The sequence below is a fragment of the Neomonachus schauinslandi genome, chromosome 14 (genome assembly GCF_002201575.2).
Source record: "Neomonachus schauinslandi chromosome 14, ASM220157v2, whole genome shotgun sequence".
In the NCBI taxonomy this organism is placed as follows: Eukaryota; Metazoa; Chordata; class Mammalia; order Carnivora; family Phocidae; genus Neomonachus; species Neomonachus schauinslandi.
In genome coordinates, this window is record NC_058416.1 from 35367542 (window position 1) to 35389580 (window position 22039).

The window sequence follows — 22039 nt, forward strand, 5'->3', positions numbered from 1 at the left end:
GTTCATTTATTGAGCACTGACTGAATGCCAGGCACTCACCTGAGCTCTCACATTAATCCTGCCACACTGTCAGGGGGGCTAGGCCTCTAGGAGATCAAGTAACTGCCCCATCTCATATGAGCAAGTAGATGGCTAGCACTGAAAGCCAGGCCTTCCAACCGAATCAGGGCTTGTTTCATCCAGAATTATCTATCCACTGCCATTAAAGAAAATAGTAATAATAATAATCACTCCCTCCCCAACCCTGAAGAGGGTTAGCGACCCAGCCTGGCTGCACAGGCTAATAAGCTTGGTTTCCACAGCCGCAGATCTTAATTAGGACTGCACGGGCCCTCCCACCCTTGCCAGGCAGCCCTGGTGTGTTGGTGGGAGCAGGTGAGATGGACGGGGGACTCAGAAACAAAGAGACAGGCTGCCCTTGGCTGTGTGCCCCGGAGGGAGCCCTGACAGGTGGGTAGGGGCACGTTAGCCCATCTCCGCGATTTCTCACTGATTTCTCACTGTATCCATCCTGTCCGCCGGACTGCCACAGCCCCAGGAAGCATCTACCCACACAGATGGCCCCAACCCCGGCCCCACTGGGGAGGGGGGGAGAAGGGAAACCGAAAAGCTGACTGGGGAGTCCCTTCCTCCTGGAAACCAGCAGAAGAGACCTTTGATGGCCCCCGACGGTGGGGGCTGGGGGCGGCACCCCCTTTGTTTGTGCCAACTCACCCCCCAGCCCTGCACGTGAGGGGAAGGCATTCTGTAAACTTGGACCGCAGAGAGCAAGGAGAGGGTGGAGGCTCGGAGAGGGCTAGGAGAGAGAGAGAGAGGAAAGCAGGGAGAAGGGGAGGGGGAAGCCGCAGGCAGCCCCACCAATAGGCTCTGTCAGTCCTCTGCCCGCAGCTCGCTGTTCGCTGGGCACTGCAGAGCAGAACAGCCTGTTGCATAGCAACTGCCAGCGCCTGTTGTGGGGGCTGGACCACGGAGGCTGCGCGGCCCACAAAGGGGGCTGCTGGGACGGAGGCTCCGTGCCCCACCCGCTTCCTCACCACGTGCACAGAGCTCCCCACCCCACTGTGCCTGGAGCACCAGTGCCGGCTCAGGCCGCACCCCCTGGAGAGGGCAGCCTCTGCCCGCCCCCCCAACCCACCGCTTCGTGTGCTAGGATTCAACGGTCTTCTCCCCCACGCCCCCTCCCAAGTGGAAGGCGCACAAGGCCAGGCTGGGCCTGGGACTCAGGGACCGTCTGGATCCAAGCTTTAGAGCCAAACTGGGGAAGTTTTACTTCAATCCATCAAGTACATCCTATGCATAAGCCTGGACTTCTGTCTTCCCACACATGGGGAGGGGACCCAGACAACCCTGGCCGGTTCGGATCTAAACATTCACCTGGCACTTCTCAGGCATCCCCGACCAGACTCCTTCCCTGAGCACGCCGCCCCAAACTTACTCTTTCTGAACGTGGCTGGTGGCCTCTGTTGTCCCTGCTGGAGACGGACAGAGGACACTGCCCACAACATCAGCTCAGGCCCTCCTGGGGCCACAGCGGCTCCCCCTGACTCTGCCTGACTGCCTGGGCACTCACACCCCAGACTTTCCTCACACACTCTGGCACCCTGCTAGCTGACACCCTGTCTCCTCAGCTCACCCAGGCCTTCTGCCCCCAAATGCCCAGCCCTGGTCCATACCCTACCCTCCCCGTGACTTTGCTCATCCGGCTCACTTGGCTTCCGAGAGGACTGAAGGACATAAGCCACCTCGTGTGATCGGCGTAAGGCCTGGAGCTTGGGAAGGACAGGACAACTGTCACCTGCCACCACCACCCAGGCCTCCCAGCTCCCATCCAGGCACATGGCGGTGGCCCACGCAGGTCCGCATACTCATGTCCTGACCCAGAGCCAACAGGCCCAGGCCTGGGCTGGGTCACAGCCATGTCCTTAAGGTTGTCAGGTGTCTGTGCTGCTTCTCATCCACCTGCCCCCTTCATCCCCCTGAGGGCCACTTGTGACAGCAGCAAAGTGAGTCCAGAGGCGATGGCTCAAAAAGGGACAAGTGTGGCTGTGTGGACCCCGTCACGGAAGTCTCCCTGAGGGGGCCACCGGGGCTTAGGACTCTACTCTTTAGATAGGTATGAGAGGAGGTGAGGGCGACAGTAAAGAAGGGGGGCCTTGTAACCAGCACAGAGACAGGGTAAGGCGGCTCTGTGGGTGACTTGGAGGTGACCTCAAATACTTTGCAGAGGGATGGGCGGAGGGCCTGGGCTGGCCGCCAGCCCCACCCAGGGGCCACTCCTAGCTGCGCCTTCTAAATGAGAAGAGGGGTGAAGAGCTGACGGGACCTACATGCCGGTTTGTGTCCTGACCCAACAAGAATCAGATGGCCTCCTCAGAGCGGGGAGTGGGAGCAGAACCAGATTTATTAAAAATCTTATCTGGAGGGTTTGCATTTCAATGGGCTGTGGATTTGCATATTTTAACAATAACCCCGGGTTCTTCTGTCTGGTCTGTGCTCACTGACTGTCTCTCTAAATGAGGATCAAGGCTGGAGTCTTCAACAAACCCTTCCTCACCCAAAGGTACCACAACCCTACCTTGCTGAAGGGGAGGGCCTTTGGGTCAGAAACAGAGCTGTCCAGCAGGTGACCAACTCTGGCCTCTGGACACTCCTATCCTAGGGGCATGGCTGAGGCAAGAGGGAACAAGGCCGGTGATGGGGCATGCACAGGGTTCTGGGTGTATAGCAGGAAAACAAAATGCGTGTGGGCCTTCCCTCACAAAGGGAAGACAGACATGGAACAAATAAGTCCACAAGTTGGGATAATAATGGTCCATAATCAGGCCACGCTGTGGCAAGGCATTTGAAGGAAAGAATGGGAAGCTTGAAGGGACAGGGGGAAGCTGAGGCCTAAGGGAGGCATGGGAGGTAGCCAGGAGAAAGGGCAGCCTGGGGATGGGCCCCCCACGCCCTGGGAGGGGCGCCACCAGCTGGCCTGGCCAGGGTGCACCTCGGAGAGTGGACCGAGGGCAGAGGTCTCCAGTGAAGGCAGATTGCCCTCTGCACTAACTGCTGGGGTGTCCTTAAGTCTGAACTTCATGGTGACAACAGACAGGATTTCTTGAATTTCTAACCCCTCTCTATGGAAGGAACCATATGTGATTTATTAAGGAGATAATTAAAATATTAATATATTTACAACAAGCTCCAAATAATGTGCACTGCTTCTGCCATTCCCCTGCCATCCCTTCTCACTAGGGGATTGTGGAAACCATGGGGCGGAGGCTTATTTTATTCCGAGGTTCCTGAAAGCCTACTATGCACAGGGCATGTGATTCAGAATCTGCCTTCCTGGGCTTTAAACAAATAATTTCTCCATTAATTGATTGTGAATTACTATTGGCTAGTGCTGCAAAGGCCACATCCTGGCAGAGGGCAGAGTCGCTGGGGAGCCACCCACCTAGGTCCCCATGATCTCAGGCGTGAGTTCTCTTCTCTGTCCATATCAGGTGGTGGTTTCCTCACCCCTAGCCTTTTATACCAAAGGCTGAGAATTCTCAATCTATTCTCCCAAAGTTGCCCAAGGTTCATCTTCAAAAGGTAAATCTTTAAGTCATGATCTTTCTGTAGCAGGAGCAATGCTGAGAACACCTGCTGGTCAAGGGAATGCCTGGTGCCTGGCATCGGTAGATGGAAAGAACTTCAGGGTGGTGGGGACCCAGATAGGCATCATCTGTGGGGTAGCTCCATGGGCACATAGCCTGTTCAGGCACGTAGGCCCCACGCTCAGAAGGGTCACACACGTGGGGTTTAGTGCTCTGCAGTCGCCATCTTGAAATTCTTAAAATTTTCTCTTTGTTCTTATGTTTCAAGTCAATGAAGTCTGTGGGATGAAGGAGTATGTGTAGGGCTTGCAGCCTCTTGATCATGGGAGGTTCTGCCTCCCACCGTCTGCCTAATCCGTGCACATCCTGGGCTCCACAAGCCAGCAGTCAGCCCTCTAGGCCGGCCAACGGTAGCCTGGGTGCAGGTTAGGGGAGGCTTGGGTCAGGCCTACTCACCCAGGGGTACCTCAGGCTGGTAGCACTGTGGTATGTCTGGTTGGCCAACAGAGGCCATGTCTTCGCAAGGCCAAGCCTCTTGCCCTGGTCTAGCACATCCTGGAAGAACATTTACAATACCCTTTAGGGTTGACTGTCCACTGTGGGTTGGCGCAGTGGGTGGCCTCTGGATGGAGATGAAGCCTTGCTTGACTTCCAAGGGCCCATCCTAGGCTAGGCTAGGTGGCAACATGTCAGTGGGTGGTCAGTGGAAGGGAGAGCCCAGCAGTGCTCAGGCCCAAGATGTGCCCCCCTCCCCACAGCACTGTTGCAGGGTGGGGTGCTCTGGGTACCTGTGAAGATCTCCATGCCTGAGGGGATTCTCTCCTCCTCCATAGCCTTCCTGAATCTGGCTTGCATTTGTCTCTTCTGGCTGGCTCAAGGAACCGTCCAGGCACAAGTCACAAAAAACCAACTGTGATTTTGGTGATTCTGCATAGGAGCTAAATGTTCTGATATTTGCATTTAAAACTGGCATCACACAAAATAAAGACAAATGGTAGGATCTATACTAATAATTTAGAATTTATATTTCTTTTTACTTAAAACAACGTCAAACAGCAAATAAAAAAGACCATGACAAGCCAAGAAAGAGAGAGACTGAGGAAGAAAGGGAAAACTTTATATTTTAGTGCTTTAACGATGCTTTTTGTCCTTGCTTTTTGAACAAGGAGCCCTGCAAAATGATCTCTCTTTTCCCAGAGCGATGATGCTGCTGGGTTGGGGTACAGCTATCCCAGTGGGCCCCAGCCCACAGGGTCCGCTGCTTCACCGTTTCCACGACCCTTATGTGTGCTGGGTTGGGGGGGGCAGATAATATAAAAGTTGAGTTCTTTGGCAGGGATGAGAACAACAGTGGAGACTGATGAGGAACAGGAGTCTGGCTCCTCACAAGCATGGGAGGTGGTGGGAAGGGAGAGAGATAAGAGCTACCTTCAGTGAACAAGACAAGAGAGGAATAGGCATTGGCACACTACACCATGGCTTGGGGAGAGGTGAGACCCTCCAGTGAGCAGGGAGCTGGGTGTCACCAGGCACTCACATGTCCCAGACGAGCCTGAAAGGACCCTCACTCAGCATTGAGGTTTGAACACTCACCCTGGAATTACATTTGGGGACTCAGGGGCTGGGTGGAGAGCACCCTGGCCATCCCCATAGGCCACCACAATCACCTCTGCCACCCTAACCATCCTCCACCCATCCTGGCACTGTGTGGGGTGTTGGTCCAGACCTTCCAAGGCATTTCTGGGTCACAGAACTGGAAAGCAACATGGGGGATGAGGTTTATGGAGAGACTACTATGCCAAAGAAACTGTACCAGTTTCCTCCTTTATCTTGTTTATTCCCAGTCTCTAGCTGAAATGAAGTCTTTGCCAATGTCTGTAATGTCCTCCGAGTACTACTCAAACGTGCACATGCACACACACACTCCAGGGGAGCTTGTCCCGAGTTAAGGTCTAGGGGGTCTGCGGGTAGGAAACTGGGTCCCTGCTGTTGCTTGAGAAACAAGTGTCTCTCTGTTTCAGCCTGTCTCACACACACACACACACACACACACACACACTCACACACACACACACACGAGGGGAGAATGCGAGAGCTCACAAGGTAGTACAAGGCCATGTGCGACCAAGGGAGCCAAGAGATAACCAGGGAAGTCTTCTTGGAAGAGGAAGGTTGTTGAGGATGTCCAGTGGGGGTGACAGAGAACTTTCCAGGTCCTTTTATTTCTGAAACAGCTCTGGGCCAGCCGCTGGGTGTGAAGCAGAGGGCTCAGGTGCCTGAGAAGGCAGGAGGAGGGCCCTAAGGATCCTGCTGGTGCGAGGGCTGTCCCAAGTGAAGCCAGGGGAAGTTCACGAGTGGATGTCCCCAGGGCTCTCGCTAGCACTGGCTTAAGCAATGAGGGGCCAGGGGGCTCAGCTCTTGTCCCCAAACCTCCATGTCAGCTCCCAGGAAGATAGCTGCAGTGGAGGGGAAGCTGGGTGAAGTCAGTCCCCTCCTCATCTGGTGGCAGAACACATCTGGGCACTAAGGGACCAGTGGCCCCCTCTGCAGGCTGGCCCTGTTCTGGTGGGGTATTCATTCCAGCCTTAGGGAGCCCCTTGTGGGGCAAGGAAGAGGAGACACACAGATGGGAAAATGGCCCTCACACAGGAACCCACCCAGGAGCCCAGTCCAGGTTGCACCCAGGAGGACAAGGAAAGGCGGCATATCAGGACCTAGGGGTTAATCAGGGCCATCTTCCCAGATGGGGGAGGAATGCTTCTGTACCTTGGCCCACAGGGGGCGGCAGAGAGCTGCAGATGCTTGTGGGAGGTAGAAGTAACAGGGGGGAACTGACATGGGGAGAAGGGGATATGGGAAGGAGAGGGGGAGTCAAGAAAGAGCCAGGCTGGTCTGTCTGTCAATCTGTCTGCCTGCTCACTGGCCACAGACCTCTCTTTCCACAAGGAGCCACATTGGACAGACAGGTGAAGCCTTTGGACCAGCTCAATCATCGTATTTATTCTAATTGTATCGTAATCGTCCCCAAGGAGCCTGGTTCAAATGAGCTTGACATTATTAAAATTTTAATGCCCAGTTTTCATAGCTGAATGAATATTTAAAGGGTATGTCCCAGCTTAAGTTATGATGATGAAGAAATTAATGGAATGTCTTGTTTAATGCATGGGTATGTGTTGATGCAAAAAGTGGCAGAAATGGGGAGGGGGAGGGGAAGCAGAACTAACAGAAGAAGCCACCCGCCAGCCCTCTGCTGCAGTAGGGACAGGGAGGACCCCCCAAACCTGGGCCAACAACCACTCGCTCCCTGTGACGGGACCCCAAGCTGGAAGCAGAAACACAAATTGTTAATGATGTCCCCGAAGGACTGACCCCAGAAGCCTTTAGGATGCATTCAGGGAGCTGTTCCTGACCTGGGGGGCAGCCCCGAGTTGCCACCCCCTCTCCCCCAAGGCAAGCGGAGGCACAACCCAGGTGGAAGGCCACAGAGGGACGCAGACGACACCTCAGAAAGAGAATCAGCAAGGAGGGCACCTGCACCCCAGCCCAGGTCCCACCAGCCCCCAGCCCCAGGCCCTCCTGGAAAGATAATACAGTGACCGAGGGGGATGGCTGGACAGAGGCGTGACAGACAGGGGAGAGGAAAGATCCCAAGAAGCAGGCTTCAGTGTCCTTGAAGCATGCTGTTCACCTGTAAGGGACAGCCTGGGGCCATGTGGCCAGGGTCTGAGGGGCAAAGTTAGAAGAAGGACAAGGTGGCAGTGCCCCTCCCACTGTCCTACCCATTACCCTCTCTGGCTGTCCCCTTCCTCACTGGCCATCTCTGCGGCCTGGTGCAGCCTCCTCTCCCCAGGACAAGCTCATGATGTCCACCCCCCACCTCCTCAGGGCAGAACCAGGCCTTGGTGAGGCTGGACAGGGCTGAAGTCTAGAACAGGGAAGAGAGACACTGGCCAAGGGAGAAGATCTCCCTCCAGGCCCCACGCATCTGTACAGAACTTGCTCCAGCTGAGAAATCTTCCCAACTGAGCCTGACACTTTATTTCTGCTGAGAATTAAGAAAGCACTGGGCCGTATTTTATCTCTCCATCAAGACTGGCATCTCTTTGACAGCCCCGCAAAGGCTGTCTGGATGCTGACCATCCCTAGATCGTAATAAAACACGAAAAATGACCTTGGGAGCCACAGGTCCCTGGGAACCAGCTCAGCTCCAGTCCACCAGTCTGTGTGGAGCACCCTGTGGGTGTCTAGCCCATGGCTGAGGGCAGGGGGGAAGCCATATGAGCCCCTGGGCCCCTGCTGCCAGGAAGCCCACAGTCAAATTGGAGTCTAGCACCAAGTCATGTAGGAGGTCAGGGAGGGCTGGGGTGGTGTTGGGGAGCTGGAAGAGCTGGAAATTAGGCCTAAGCCCATGAGCCTGGGGCAGAGTATTCTCGAATGCCCACGTACCAAGGACAGGGAGACAGGCTGGCTGCCTGGGGGTGGGAAGCCCCCTGAGGTGGAAGGCTCCCCGCACAGACAGATTCCACTGGTCCTGTTTAATTTACCTTGTTTAATTTAGGGGTGTTTCAGGAAGAAGAGACATTCCAGAAAAGGGTTGGATACTGAGTCCCAAAAGGCACTGGACAGGAAACCAGGAGGGCCCTGGCTCCTTCCTGGAGCCCTTCCCCCAGAGTCAGAAGCCTGCTCGGCCTTTTGCACCCTTTGCACAAGAACTGCAAAGGAGGCTGTCTATGGGGGGGATCCAGGACTCCCTAAATGAAGCCAGGAACTTCTTTATGTCCCTCTTCCTTCTCCCTGTGATTGGAGCTTTCTGTAACACCACAATCTTCTATCTGGTGGAGCTTACATACAAATAGCTTTTTTCCCCTCAGCTCCGTAAGGCGTGCCAAGTCCTGTGGCAAATGACGCTCGACCCCATCTCGGTGGGCTGACCCCCGGGGTCCTGTCTTGCGCCCCGCAGGCCCCCTGCGTCTCATTTCCTCTGCTCCGTGCCCTGCCTCCTGCCTTTCTGTCCTTGCTCGTGCCTCTGCCCATCCCCTGGCCTTGTCTTCACCTTGCTGAGTCACGGGCACCCACATTCCCCCACCCACTTGTCTTGACGCAGCCACAACTCACTTCGAATCCTAGACCAGAAGGCCCAAGGAAGCTCGTAACTGGCTGGTCCAGCCTCCGCACACGAGGGGAACTGGCAACAGAGTCACCTGGTGCAGGCCGGAAGCCTAGACGTAGCCCTGGCTGACTCGGCTTCCTGGGCTCATCTTGCCATGGGGTGGCTCTGCCTCAGCGTCTCCATCTACGAAATGGGGGTGCCAGTCCCTGCCTGTCGGGGTGTGTTTGTGTGAGAAATGAAAATGCAGTGAGGGATAAGGGAGGTACTTGACAGGCGAAAGCACTGGAAAAGACATAAAGTAGGATTCCATTTGCGTGATTCCTTCCGTTTTTATTGTCTGAAATGTCTTGGGGCCTCAGGGCTGGCGAGCCCCCACCCCGTTGCATTGCCACCAGCCGCAGGGAGGATCAAGACCAGCGCCAAGCCGCGATGCTTGGAGTTCAGAGACCCCTAGTGGCCTGATCGAGGCACTGAAGTGGGAGAAAGAGAGAGTGCGAGCTGGGCCTCTGGGAGGCGTGGGGGGCCAGGCCGTGTCCTGGTGTCCTCTTGGCCCCTAGACACCACGGGAGACAAGGAACTGTGCCCGCTCCACACACCCCAAGGGGAGAGTGCTAGCTGCAGTCAGGAACCCCGGCCCTGAGCCCAACTCCAACGAGGAGCTGGGTGGCCCAGAGCCTCAGGCACCCCTGGGACCCACTGCCCACATCCGTGAGATGGCACGGGGTGGCCAGAGGCCAGCTCTTTTTAGCAAAGCCAGCTGTCTCTGGTGAACCAGGGCTGGCCAGAGATGCGCTGTGGGGACACCTCAGGTTCTAACGTCACAGGCTAGCGAGAGCTGCTCAAAGCTGCGGGGGCGGGGCGGGGGGGGGCGGACACCACGGAGTCGGCCATCCAGAGAAAGCCTCCTGAAACAAGGGAGCCCTGGGGACTGCATAGGCAAGGGGAGAGGGCTGGGGCTTGGTGCAGCTGTGCGGGGGGCAGCCGTTGGGCGGGCGGGCGTGTCGCTGGGTGCGGTCCGTGTGCCTTGGTCCCTATGAACACCCGTGTCCCTTTGGGTGTGGGTGTCTGCCCGCTCACTCCCAGGCCTGCTCTGACACTGTCCCCTGTGCTCTGTTGCAGATGAACCGGCCGATCCAGGTGAAGCCAGCGGACAGCGAGAGCCGAGGAGGTAGTAGCTGCCTACGCCAGCCCCCTTCACGTGAGGGCTCACTTGTCTCTGCCCCCCTCTCCTGCCCCAGCCCTCCCTCCCTCTCCCTGAGGCAGCGATGCAGCGACTCCCTGCCCTCGCCTCCCGCCCTAGGGACCTCGTGGCTGGGAGTTGGGGCAGGGCTTTGGAGCTCTGGGTGACCGGTGTGGGGAGAGAGTGAAGGGGCGTGAGGAGGTGATTGGGGTCTGTCAGATGGCGGGGTTCCTTCCTTCCTGTAAGTAAACAAGTAGCATGTCCTGGGGCAGTCGAATGCCTCCTTTAGGAACCCCTAATGGTGTGCCCACCTCCGTGCTGCCAAGGAAACCCCCCCTATGATGGAGCGTGAGCAGTTGAAAGGGTGCCAGTCTGGGAGAGAGAGGAAGCAGGACCTGGGAAGGTTCAGGCCAGGGTGGCAAATCTGAGAAGGGCCGCCGTGGGGGCTTGGGACCGCTGAGGTCAAGATCCTGGGGATAGATTCCGGCCAACGGGGATGTCTGGAAGGGGACAGAGTGGGAGGGCACAGCCACACCCCACAAGCTCAGAGCCCCACTCCCCGAGGAAGGCTCTGGCGCCTCCACCAGCGAGGGCACTGCCACCACTGCACACAGAGGCTGCCCCAACAGGGGCTCCTGGCTCCCTTTGCCAAGCTCCTCCACCCCGGGCTCTGGCCTGGACGGGTCACTCCCCCCTCCGCTTAGACAGGCACTGAGTAATTTCTCTCTCCCCTATCCTCCCTCCCTACAAAGAGTGTTCTAGGAAATTAAGAGCAAAAAGTAAAATAGGCAAAAGCTACTTGCAAATTCAGAGTCAAGGTCCCCATCCCGAGAGAAAGGTAGTGTGGCCACAGGTGGCCTGCCTGCCCCTGAGACCCGGGGTCCCTCCTGCTCCGGCTGCTGCCCTCTGGGCCCTAGCCAGACCCTGACCTGGGCACAAGGCCTCTATGTCTAGGACCCTCCTGACTTGGGCCTCAAATCTCACCCCCCACCCAGAGCCCAGAGCCCCCAAGGGGTCCCATGACCCTGTCACTGACACACCTCCCTCTGGCCTTCTGAGAGCTTCCCATCCTGAAGATCCTGAGAGTGAGGTGGGTCAGTTGAGAGGTAAAAATGGCTCAGGTGTAAAGGGCCCAGGCAGGCAATGCCCACCTGGTTCACGCTGTTTGCTCCTTCCCCGTTCCTGGCAGTCCAGTGACTTTGGTTTGCTGTACACCCAGAAGCTCCTCAAATACCCAGCTCTAGGCATCCTTGCCCTGCTGCTGAGGGGAGTACTGGCCCGCCTCATGCAGGACTTCTCCACGGGCCTGTCCTAGAGACCGTCTCCGGGAGACAGGCCCAGCAGGCCCTGGGCCCCAGGGCACCCCGTCATGCAGCGACTCACCTGCAGCACCCCGTTCAGGTAGCAGGGCCAGGATGCAGTGAAGAGCCCCTATCCCTGGCGGGGGGCGAATCTCTGCTGTACAGGAGGGTAGCCGGAACAGTAAGCGGCACCTGCAGTCCCAGACAAGGGGCCCCTGAAATGGGGGCAGCCAGACACCTTGGAGGAGATGGCGCCTGGGCTGGCCTTGAAGGAGGGGCTTTTCCACATCTGGAACAGAAGTTGGGGTGCCATGTAAAAGGCCCCAGAGAGGGGGGCCCCTGCGGAGGAGCAAGGGGCCCCTCAGGTGCTGAGCAGATAGCTCAGACAGAGCCCAGCCAGTTTTCTCTGGGCCTGAAGTGGGGTATCGGAAACACCGTGCCCAGCGAGGCCGCGCTGAGTGCAAATGCAAACCCTTTTCTCCTTCACTTGCCTTGGAGGCAATAGCTCTCTGACTCCAACTTGCTAACCTCATCTCCTTTCTCCCATATATCTCCTGCCGCTGACACTTGCCCCAAACCAGATTAATCAGCTCTTTTATTCTTCCTGCAGTGGAAAGGGGGAAGAAGAGCCAAACCTAAACATCTATCTATTAATTGCATATTCAATATTAAACAGTGAGATGATCCTGAGTCAGCACTATCACCAAGCTATTTAAAAAAAAAAAAAAGAAAGTCAGTTTAAAATAATTTAATATCCATTAAATACTTTTTCTTGTGGAAAGAAGCTGGGGAAAAGGTGAATGTTAAAAAAGATGAAAGAAGTGGGAACAGAGAAGGGTATGGAAGGAGGCTGAGGGAAGAAGAGCAGGGTCTCAGGTGAGGGAGGCAGGGCCAGGCTGAATACGGAGCTCCTGCACCAACCCATTAGACCTGAGACAGCACAGCCGGTGGGGGTCAAAGAAGAGAGCTCATTGTGTCCTGGAGCAGGCAGGGAGGGCTTCCTGGAGGGAACTGGACCAAGAGGTGTAGACTTGGCCAGAAACAGTGAGGACTCAAAGTGAAAATGGGGCCCTGAACACAAAGCCAAGGGGCTGGGCTTATCTCCATCAGAAGCAGGAGACCCTGATCATAGTGGGGGGACCAGGCAGAGAGAGGACATCACAGCTGTGATGTCCCTGCACAGGCAGAGAAGAGCTGGCCCCTGCTACCGCCACCAAGAGTTAAGCAGGGAAGGAACCCTCTCTCCTCAAGGAGGATCCAGTTAACCCTACAGAGCTCGCTGGAGCAAGTTACACTTAAACTGAGCCACCCTCAAATAAGCAAACCAATTCATTAACCAGAGGAATGAGGCAGGCTGGGGACAGAGAGGAGCCTGGGGGAGGGCACCCCCACCTGCCCTGGTCATCTCAGAGGCAGGGACCCTCCCTATAGGGCATGCGCTTGTGTTCCTTTGCTTCCCGGCAGGCAGATGTATCCTGCCGCATGAGCTGGTTCATGGTCAGCATCTGAATTGGGTGCCATGGCTGCAGGGGCCCCTCAGCCTCTGGGTTTCACTCTTAGCATCTAGATGGGTGCCCACAGTGTGCTGCCCTATAGCCCTGACCCCCTCCCTCCTCCTCCCTGGTCTCAGCCCAGGGGAGTATTAAGGTCAGAAGACAGGACAACCCGCAGCCCCCCCCCCCCAGGCAAATGAGGCTCCCATACCCAGGCATGGGTGCTCCTTGCAGGGAGTCAGGCTCTGAGGGCCCCGGCCTTAGTCAGCAAACCTGCTTGGGGACCCCCTGGGCTGAACTGGAGGAGGCTGAGGCTGGAGGGTGTGCCTACGTCCCTGAAAGGGCCCAAGGAGGAGCCCTTGAAGAGGGAAGAAGTGGCTGAGGTCCGGGCCAGGGACGGCAGACGTTGGCCTGATGCCACCCCACCACTCCCAGACACACACCCCATCATCAGAAACCACCCTTACCTCTTCTCAGCAACCACCGACAGGCCGGAAGGTTTATTTCCTGTGGGCTTTATCCATGCTGTGCTCGGAGGAGCCCCGGAACACAGGCACACACCTGCACCCCCATCACCCCCAACATGCCTCACACCCACACTGGCAAAAGCACCCGCAGCCCCACACATGCTCCTGGTAAGGTGGAAAACAAACGTCCCCCACCGGGGACACAGTGGCTGGGCGGTGGGGCACAGACCGGCCACCTGATTTTATCTCATCAACATGAAATGACAGAAGAAACACAACATGGGGGGCTGATGAGCTGGAGAAGTTCGGAATCAAGATGACTTGGGAGGCAGTCCCAGGAAAGAGGGGATTCAGGGTTGCCGAGGGGCTGCTCATCCCTCGGAAGGGGCAGGTGTGGCCTGGGGAGCCCCTCCAGAGGGAACGTGAGCAAGGCTGCAGCAGTCTTCTAGGGTCTGTCACCACGGCCCTCACCCTTCCACAGCACCTGGAGCTGGAAACCACACACACACACACACACACACACAGTCCAGAGGACTCTGACTTTGCTGGGATGTGTGAGGCTCCAGCTGGGGGAGGGACTGTTCAGTCCCCTCCCTGGCCCAGTCAGGGAGGCCTGAGGAGGGCCAGAAAAGAGGGGCCAAAGGGGCAGCTGTCACTGAATCCAAGGGGGTAGCCAGCCAGAGGCCAGCTGATGGTGGAGGGTGGACACAGGCAGGAGGGCTGAGCTCCCTGTTACAAAGTCCTGTTGTTCCGTCACTGGCTAAGGGCCTGGGGGAGGCTCGGATAGATATGGGAAAGGGGGGTGGCCTTGAGCTCCAGCCAGGAAGGGGACCCTGGCGGGCTCGTTTCAGTAAGCTACTATCTAGGGACCCCCTAGCGAAGCTTCTAGAGGGCGAAGGAGTTTCTTTTATGTCTCCCCCCACCACCAAGTGCTTCAGAATCACCTGGGTTGAAGGACCCCACAGCAGTTTCCATTCCTGTCCTCCCTCTCCCTCTCCAAACCTGGGAGCCCCTGCCTCTCTCCCCCAGCTCCCTCTCTCCCTCCTGTCTCAGTCTGTCTGGTGCGGGGGCGGGGGGTGTCAGCAATGGGGGGGTTGTTGTTGCGGAGAGGAGCTGGGCAGGGCCAGGAAGGCACGGGAAGGCTGGGGGCAGGCGCGACAGCCTGAGAGTCATCGTGTGTGCACTGGGTCCCCAAGGCAGGTGAGGGCCGGTCAGTTAGCCAGACGGTGGTACTGCAGCCCGTCACTGCTCCCCCGTTCATTTACGGGCATCTTCAGGGCTGCCATCTCCCCTCACCGTGGCCGGCACTCACGTGGCAGCGGAGTCCCGCCGGGCTGGCTAATGAGGTTGGACACAATGCATGTGAATGCGGCTCTGAGGCCCTCCCCGAGGCCACGTCCCCCACCATAAAACTGTGGCTGATTCCGTCCTCCCAGCCCCTCGACCATCTGTAGCCCCATCGGTTCCTGCGGCTTTTTAAATCCTATTAAGTTCTTCATTTCTCCTCCGAGCATTATTTTATTTCTAAACAGACACAGACAGCGAATGTGCTAAGGGAGGCCAGGCAGCCCAGCTGAGGGGCTTGGGCAGCTCCCTGCCGCTGCCAGGTCCTGTGGCTACACTGTTGACCTCCCCAGGTTGGGTGCGTTCCTTCCAGACTTTTCTAGCTGTTTAGTCCCATACTCTAAGTTGGCAATTTAGCGAGGGTGTAGAGGAAATAGATGTGCAGGCTGGTCTCGCCATATGACAATTCAATAGAAGTTTCAATTTTCGAATCTTAGAAATGGCAACAAATGTCTCACTGACAAAAGCTTCTGGGTAGACAGAAATCCCTCGGGATTCTGTTAGGAACGCCTGGCCCAGGTGGGACAGGGTACACAGAAAAGTAAAGCTAAGGGGAGAGGGGCATAACGAATTGAAGATTAATCTGAAATTCTACCAAGAGAGTAGGAAACAAGGTTTAAGAAAGGAAACCTGTTACTCTGGACAGCCCCCGACTGAAGATGCAGTGCAGGCGCGGCCAAGGGGAAAGGTGGAAGAAAAGTCTTGGAGACCAGTGTGCACTCCCTGTGGGGACCTCCTGGGTGAGGCTCCTCTGGGGGCGGGGTAGGGCGCTCAGAGACCCAGGCCAAAGAACAGCCTCACTTGTCCGGTTGTGTCCCACAGCCGGAGCCCCTCCACCTCTGTCCCCGTGTCTCCCCTTTGGGGCATCTGGAGCCTCCCCCTGGGTCCAGCACATCTGCTTCAACTTTGGGGCTCCTGGTTTGTGCCCTGCCTGAGAGACCCCAGAAAGAGCAAAGGTAACCCCAGCCCAGCCCAGAGGATGAGATTCTGGGCTGAGAAGGGGTCCAGAGACTGAGGCCCCAAAGCTACACCTCAAAGCATAAAAGACTCTACCCTTACCAGCCCCCACACTTTCTGTGTCCCCATAGAAGCCCCTGGAAGCTGGGCAGTGTGTGTACTTCATTGTGCCTATGTGTGAATGTGTATGTGTTGGGGGAGTGCACTTCCTTATCCACCCACCCCCGGCCAAACCCTGCAGACCCCAGTATCCTTAGCTCGTGGGGGCTGAGGTATCACCATCCTCCCTTCCCACAGCCATGTCTGGGCCCAAGGAGGGGCAAGGGGTCATGGCGAACCTTTGGCTGGAGGATGGCTAACTGTCTTATTGGCCAGGACATGGAACTCCAAAGCCTGGAGAGGCCCCCGAGCCATCTCTCCACCCTCCTCCGTGAGTCGGCTTCTCACCGCCCCCCTCCTGTTTTTTCAAGAAGAAAAGCAACTCCACAGTCCATCTTGGCCTTCTCCAGAGCTTGGAAACCCCGTTTTGTCAGCCTGTCCTGTCCTAGCCCCACCAGAATTTCTCAAGCCATAGATTGTAATGTTTTCCCTTGAACACCAGCCCCAAAGCCAATGTCCCAGCTGATCTTTCATGTACATGAACCCTTGATTTATTTTGGACTGATATCGAAGACGGCATTACCGCTTTCAGCTCGGAAAGTTCGAGTCAGACATAAGACAGCAGGGCCCAGACAGTCGCAGTGCTTAGGGAGCAGCCTGGGGCAGGGGTCACTGTCGCCCTGCCAGACCCTGTGATTTGCCTTTGGGGAGGGCTGAAGGATTAGACACCTCAGCACCAGGCCAAGTGGTCTACCCAGGGCTGGGCTTCTTTGATGGGCAGGAAGTTCTACCACGTGTCTGACCACAGTCCTCCTACTTTTGTTTAAGCATTTCCAACTGTTAGGTTCCCTAGATGATGGAGCAAGGTGCCCCTGCCCCAGGGATTTTATTCTCCGTAGTCCCTGTCCCTTAAAAATCTTTGTCTCCTTTTTTCCCTGAAGACTCTTTAAAAAGAAGAAAAAAAAAAATTAAATTCAGGAAGCCTCTCTAGTTTACATAACTGAACCCAAACAGCAGCTTCGTGAAGATAGGTCTCTGTGGTTGGGGAAGGAGGTGGCTGGTGGGAAGGGTCCCTCGTGAGGGCCCCACAGAGACTCCAGTGGGGCAGGCACACATTATAAATACCTCAGTAAATCCTGCCATAGGTGTGAAATTATAATTAACTGCAAACCTGCGGAGTTTAAATGGACTTTAGGTTTTCAGCTGGGGGAAGGGGTGTTGATTGATCTGCATTTTGTTTTTGAGGGTTTTTTTAATCCATTCGGCAAGTTAAGTTGAGACTCGCGGCTCCTCGCCAAATTCCCTCTGGCCCCGGCTAATTTAGCAAAGGATTGTTTCAGAGGAAATGGGATATTAATCATTGCAAATGGGCTCCTGGATGATATTTAAAAGCTGCCGCACGTGTGCCCAGGCTGAAGGGGCCGATGATAGAAATCAGAATGACAGAGAGAGGCGACGGAGGGCCTCTGTCTCCCACCCAGCGGCTACTCCCATGGCATCCTGTTGCAGGCACCCTGTGGGCATGCAGGAGGAAGACCTGCTTCCTCAAGGGAGCCAGGCAGGATGAGAGAGAGAGAGAATGTCACACGCAGCCCTTCCTGGGCCTGGTGGTCCTCAGCACTGCACTGAGTGAGCCTGCGATTAAGAGTTGCATGCTCTACTGACTGAGGCAGCCAGATGCCCCTAGTTCTTCTATATTGTTTTTAAAAGCCCCATGTTGGGTGTAGAGATAACTTTTAAAAAATTAAAAAAAAAAAAACACAGCTTAGAAATAATGTAGAAGAGCTGGTTTGGCTGGAGAAGAGGGTCCACTTTCTGGAAGACTCAGACTTGGTGCATTGTGGGTCTCATTGCTGCTCACATTTTAGGGCATGCACACCTACGCTCCTGCACAGTGTCTGAGGCGGGGACGGACGGGATCCTGTCTCTTGTCACCCTTCGGTCCAAGTTCACCAGGCCTGTTCCAGAGTGTTTTTCTGTGTTATGTGTCTGCCCGGTTTTCCGGATCAGACATGCTCTGCCCGCTGTGAGGGACGTCTGCTCCCTCCCCACCCAGCCCAGCACAGCACACATGGGAACAGGCAATGTCTGCAGCCGCTGCTGCGAAAACCACGCTAGGGCTCTGGAAGGGAGATAGAGCCAGTCATCTAGAGCCTCCAGTGAGAGCACCTTGAGCCCTGCCACAGCCCCGCAAGGTCAGCTGAGGAGCACCCCCACTTTACGGAGGGGAAAATGAGGGCTCAGAGAGGAGAGGTAGGCGTCTTGCCCAAGACCACCCAGACAGTAACCAGCCGCTATACCTAGCCCTTCTGGGCCGGCCTCCATGACTTGCTGACTTCTCTCCGGTCTGTGCTGGGGGCTGACATGCACAGCAAGCTCTCCCAGTGCCACTGGCACCCATGAGATGCACAGAGGATGAGGAGGGACCACAGCCTTTAGGATGGGCTCTCCAACTCCTCACTCTCCTCACCAAGGCCCTTTGGAGGGATTTGGGGAGAGTCTGGCCTGGGTGCAAGCTTAGTCAGCAGGAAGATGAGCCTGTCTGTGGCACGTCTGAGCCTGGAGGGTCAGCTGGGAAGAGCAGTTGGAGAAACTTCATGACTGCCTGACAGAGCAGAGCCAAGCTGGACACTCAGGGCCTTGCTGTCTGGGCCTGGCGAGGAGAAAGGCTTTGTGGAAGCTGGACTTCAGCAGGGACCAGCCAGTGTGGGTTTTCTTTTTGACAGATCCATGATCCCCACATCATGATGCTACATCCCAACACGGGGTAACTGTCCCAAGTGTCTTAGGAGGTTTAAGGCTTGACAGAAATGGCCAATTGCAGGGGAAGAAATGATCTCTGCCCCTGGAGAGCAGACGCATTGGGGTCCCAGGAAGACGTCTTCAAGCCTTTGCTGAGCTCCGGGCCCTAGAGAAGCCCACACAGAGATCAGTTCATGGCCTCACGGGCACCAGATGAGCAGTGGAGATAACGAAACTTAGCTGGCAGAGGGGAGAGCAGTCCGGGAAGGCTTTCTGGAGGAGGCTCTCTGTGGGATGGGATTAAGGCTGAAAAGCTGGTGAGACAAGAAATGCAGGCCCCATGGCATAGAGCCTGTCCAAGAAAAACGAGGAAACCAGGTGGCCAGAGGAAAGAGTTCCCAGGAATGCCCAGCTAAAGAATTGGGGGGTTTTTTGGAAGATGATAGGGAGTCCTGGAGACTACGGAAGAGGTTGGCGATTGATGGTAGCTGGACCTGGGAAGGTTGGCTGCCCACAGGGGAGACCACACAGGGTGTCAGGGAGACCAGGGAGAGATGGATGCAGGTGCCAGGGGTCAGGGGAGGGGCAGGGGGCAATGGGAATCGAAGTGTAAGTTCAAGAGCCTTATTGTCACCATGAAATACAAGCCCCCAAGCTGCCCCCCACCCACCCAATGCCTGATGCCTTTAGACCTCCAAGTACACATCCACTTTCGGGCACATTCCCGCCCTTGGATGGTCCTCTCCAACCCTTCTCAGCTCCAGCTCTGTGTGGTCAGAGCCCCCATCATGGTCCACCCCGCTGGCGTGCTTCTTCCAGCTCTTCCCCGCTGGTCTTCCTGGCTCCGAAGCCCCTTTCCTGCCCTCTGCCTCAGCTGTACAGTCAGGCAGTGGGTGGCTCTCTCCCATCGCTCCATGGAGACGGTGTCCTCCTCCTCGGGGACAGGTGTGCCGCGCCCCGCCACAGAGCCTGGCTGGGCCCCAGCAGGTGGCCCTCAGTGCTGGCACCACGTGGCCAGCCTCGCACTCCTGTCTCCAAGAGGAACCTTCTCCACCGCTCTGCATCTCTGCTGGCCTGAAAGCAGCCCCCTCTTGGGTGTCCCCCTCCTCCCCAGCCCCTCCAGAGTCAGGCCCACAGGCAGGGGGCTGAGGTGGGCAGTGGGGCGGGTGCCACTGACATTGGCATTCTCCTTGCAGCGCATCTTAATAATTTAATGGCTATTAGCAGGGCTGCCGTGGTGGGGGGGGGAAGGGGGCGTAGGGGGAAGATTTATAGAGAGAATTCACTCCAGGTTGGGGTTTTGTCTTCCTCTGTTTTCCTGGCATTTATCATGCATGTTTTAATTTGGATCGGAGAGTTGCTACCATCTGGCCATTATCGCAAAGAAATATTCATTTTCACCGAGTGACACAGACTCCATTCATCACGGAGTGCGCTGATTGCCCCGCGAGTGTGGGGCCGGGCTTTCTCCTTCCTTTGAAATGAACCTTGAGCTAGGAGCAAAGGCCTGGGGCCAGCGGCCACCCTGACCTCCCAGCTGCAGGGGGTGGGGGGGAGGAGCGGTTTGGGGGGAGGGCCGGGGTGAGAGTCCTCTCCTGGGTAGGGGTGCTGGCGGCCCTCACAGGCTCGCCCCCATGCTTCTGACAGCCAATCCCGCCACCATGCCCAGGGCAGTCCCCAGGCCAGGCAACAGGGATGGCAGAGGTGGCCCCTCTGCCTGGTCCCTGAGCCCTGGCCCTCTGATAAATGTGCTAAGGCTGGCCTGCCAAGGGCAGATTTGCTTCAGCAACCTTTCGCTAACAGAATATCATTCCAGTCGTGCCATTTCAGGTCAGGGCTTGTGGGGGACAAAAAGGCCTCCTCATTCTCCTCTCATCACGTTATGGTGGCACCATCAGGGCTGGGCCTGTGAGAAGAGATGTGTCGGCCTCCAGTTGGGACATTTCCAAAGTGTCACCCTTGTATCCGCCCGCTGCTCACTGCAACATGCCATCAGGGGCCACCGAAGGCCTTCTGTCAGCGATGGGCATGGAACCAAAGCATAATGCCCCCCCAAGGGGGGCATCCGGGAACATCCCTCAACGGGGCTGAGCCCCACTTTATGCCCCCTCCAAAAGCAGGCATCCACATCTGCAATACGGAGAAAGAAGGAGAAAATATCTCTTCATCCATTTTAAATAGTGAGTCAGGGCACCGAGAATTTATAGGGCCCTTCTGTGTTTCCTGCCCCAGTGGGGATTCAGATTCACAGCATGAAGACATCAGCTGAGCAGTACCCCTCATCCCCAGCATTACACACCCCCAGGAGAGGAGTGAATTAAAACCAGAAACAGCTTCACGGGGGAGACGCTTGCTTTGCCAAAACGGTACCATCGGGCAGGAGGGCGAATTTTCATCTGTAGAGGTTTTGCTTCCCGAGATCTTGGCAGGAACCCAGGGGCCAACTGACTTTCCTGGTCTTTGTACTGGAAACTGTGGCCGGACTTCAAGGTCCTGACACCCCTCTAGGACCCAACCCAGGTTTGGCCAAGATCCAGGGGACTGTGCTGAGGTACCAGGAATCCAAAGGGAGGTCTGTGCAAGCTTTGCCGGCCCTTCCCCCCCAGAGAAGAAAGCCACAGGCACCCTAAGCATCGACTGAGCATCCCTTGTGTGCAGTCCACACCCCATACGCCATGGGTACATGAGCATGATCTTTGGCCATAGGTGGTTTAGTCTGGCTGGGACTGAGGTAAAACCAACGGAGCCATTAGGAGGCAGGAAAAGACCTTGAATCAAAGCACCAAGTTCAGCACAAGTGCGGGCCATAAGGAGGTACAGGAAACCAGGTGGCCTCCGCTGCCCCCTGCACAGGCCAGGCCCTGGCGCTGGGTTGCTGGTTTCTTCTTCTCCCCACTCCATGACTTAGGTATTATTACTCCACTCTATAGATGGGGCGCTGAGATCCAGAGCTGAACTTGCTGGGGCCACCAACTGGGGGGGGGGGGTGCATTTGGAAAGGAACTCAGGCCCTTCTGATTCCAAGCACCACGCTGTGGGTCTGGAAAAACCAGGGAAGACTTTGAGTAGGAAGTGGCCTTTCAGGTAGATAGCATGGGAGCAGCGACATTCTAGGAAGGGGGCCCTGCCTGCCTGTCCTCACTTCCGGTTTTGCATCCTGGCACTTGTTGAACTAAATTAGCTGTCCTCCACCCTGCCTGCTCCTCCTCCCTTGGGGCAGCCTGGGGTGAGGTCTCCACCTCCTTCTGGAATGCAGGGACTATAGCTGAGCTCTGCCCTCTCCCCACCCCCCAAGAACGTGGTGCCGCCGCCCCCCCCTTGGAACTCATTCCATGACACCAGCAGCTCCGAAACATCTGCTCCTCCATCCTGGACCCGCAATTTGAATAAATTACCCTGACGTGGCAGCAGCCTGTTATTAATGGCTTGAGTTTTATAAGATGCTTTAGTTCAATAACACTGTAGCCCGGCGCTGCGCTTCTCCCAGATATTTTTATATTTTGCCTCTTCCCCGCCTCCTTCTTCCCTCCATCCTCTGGCCGCCTCCAGGGTTCCAGTCCCGGGCTACAACCCCACCAACCCCCTCCCCGCTCCGCGCTGGGTCACACCCAGGAACTGGGGACCACTAACTCCACCTGCACCCCACCACGGTTCATCCTGACTGTGTCCACCCTCCTAAGCATCCACAGGCACCCACCCATCCCGCCGTCGAAGTCGGGGCCTGGAAAGAGGTGACCACAGCCAGGCTGGTTGCCCCCCCAT

The 22039-nt window shown here is 56.4% G+C and overlaps 1 protein-coding gene across 50 annotated transcripts in view; it reads left to right on the top strand.

Moving 5' to 3' along the window:
* Positions 1 to 22039, top strand: part of CELF4 (CUGBP Elav-like family member 4) — a 289968-nt gene that overhangs the window by 211290 nt on the left and 56639 nt on the right. For 29 of the 50 annotated variants that reach the window (XM_044920960.1, XM_044920966.1, XM_044920961.1 and 26 more), the window contains exon 3: positions 9814 to 9862. In XM_044920960.1, coding sequence (XP_044776895.1) covers positions 9814 to 9862 — 49 coding nt within the window. Of the gene's footprint in view, positions 1 to 9813; positions 9893 to 22039 lie in introns of all 50 variants that reach the window. The other 21 variants (XM_021686319.1, XM_044920955.1, XM_044920957.1 and 18 more) reach the window with 2 other exon arrangements.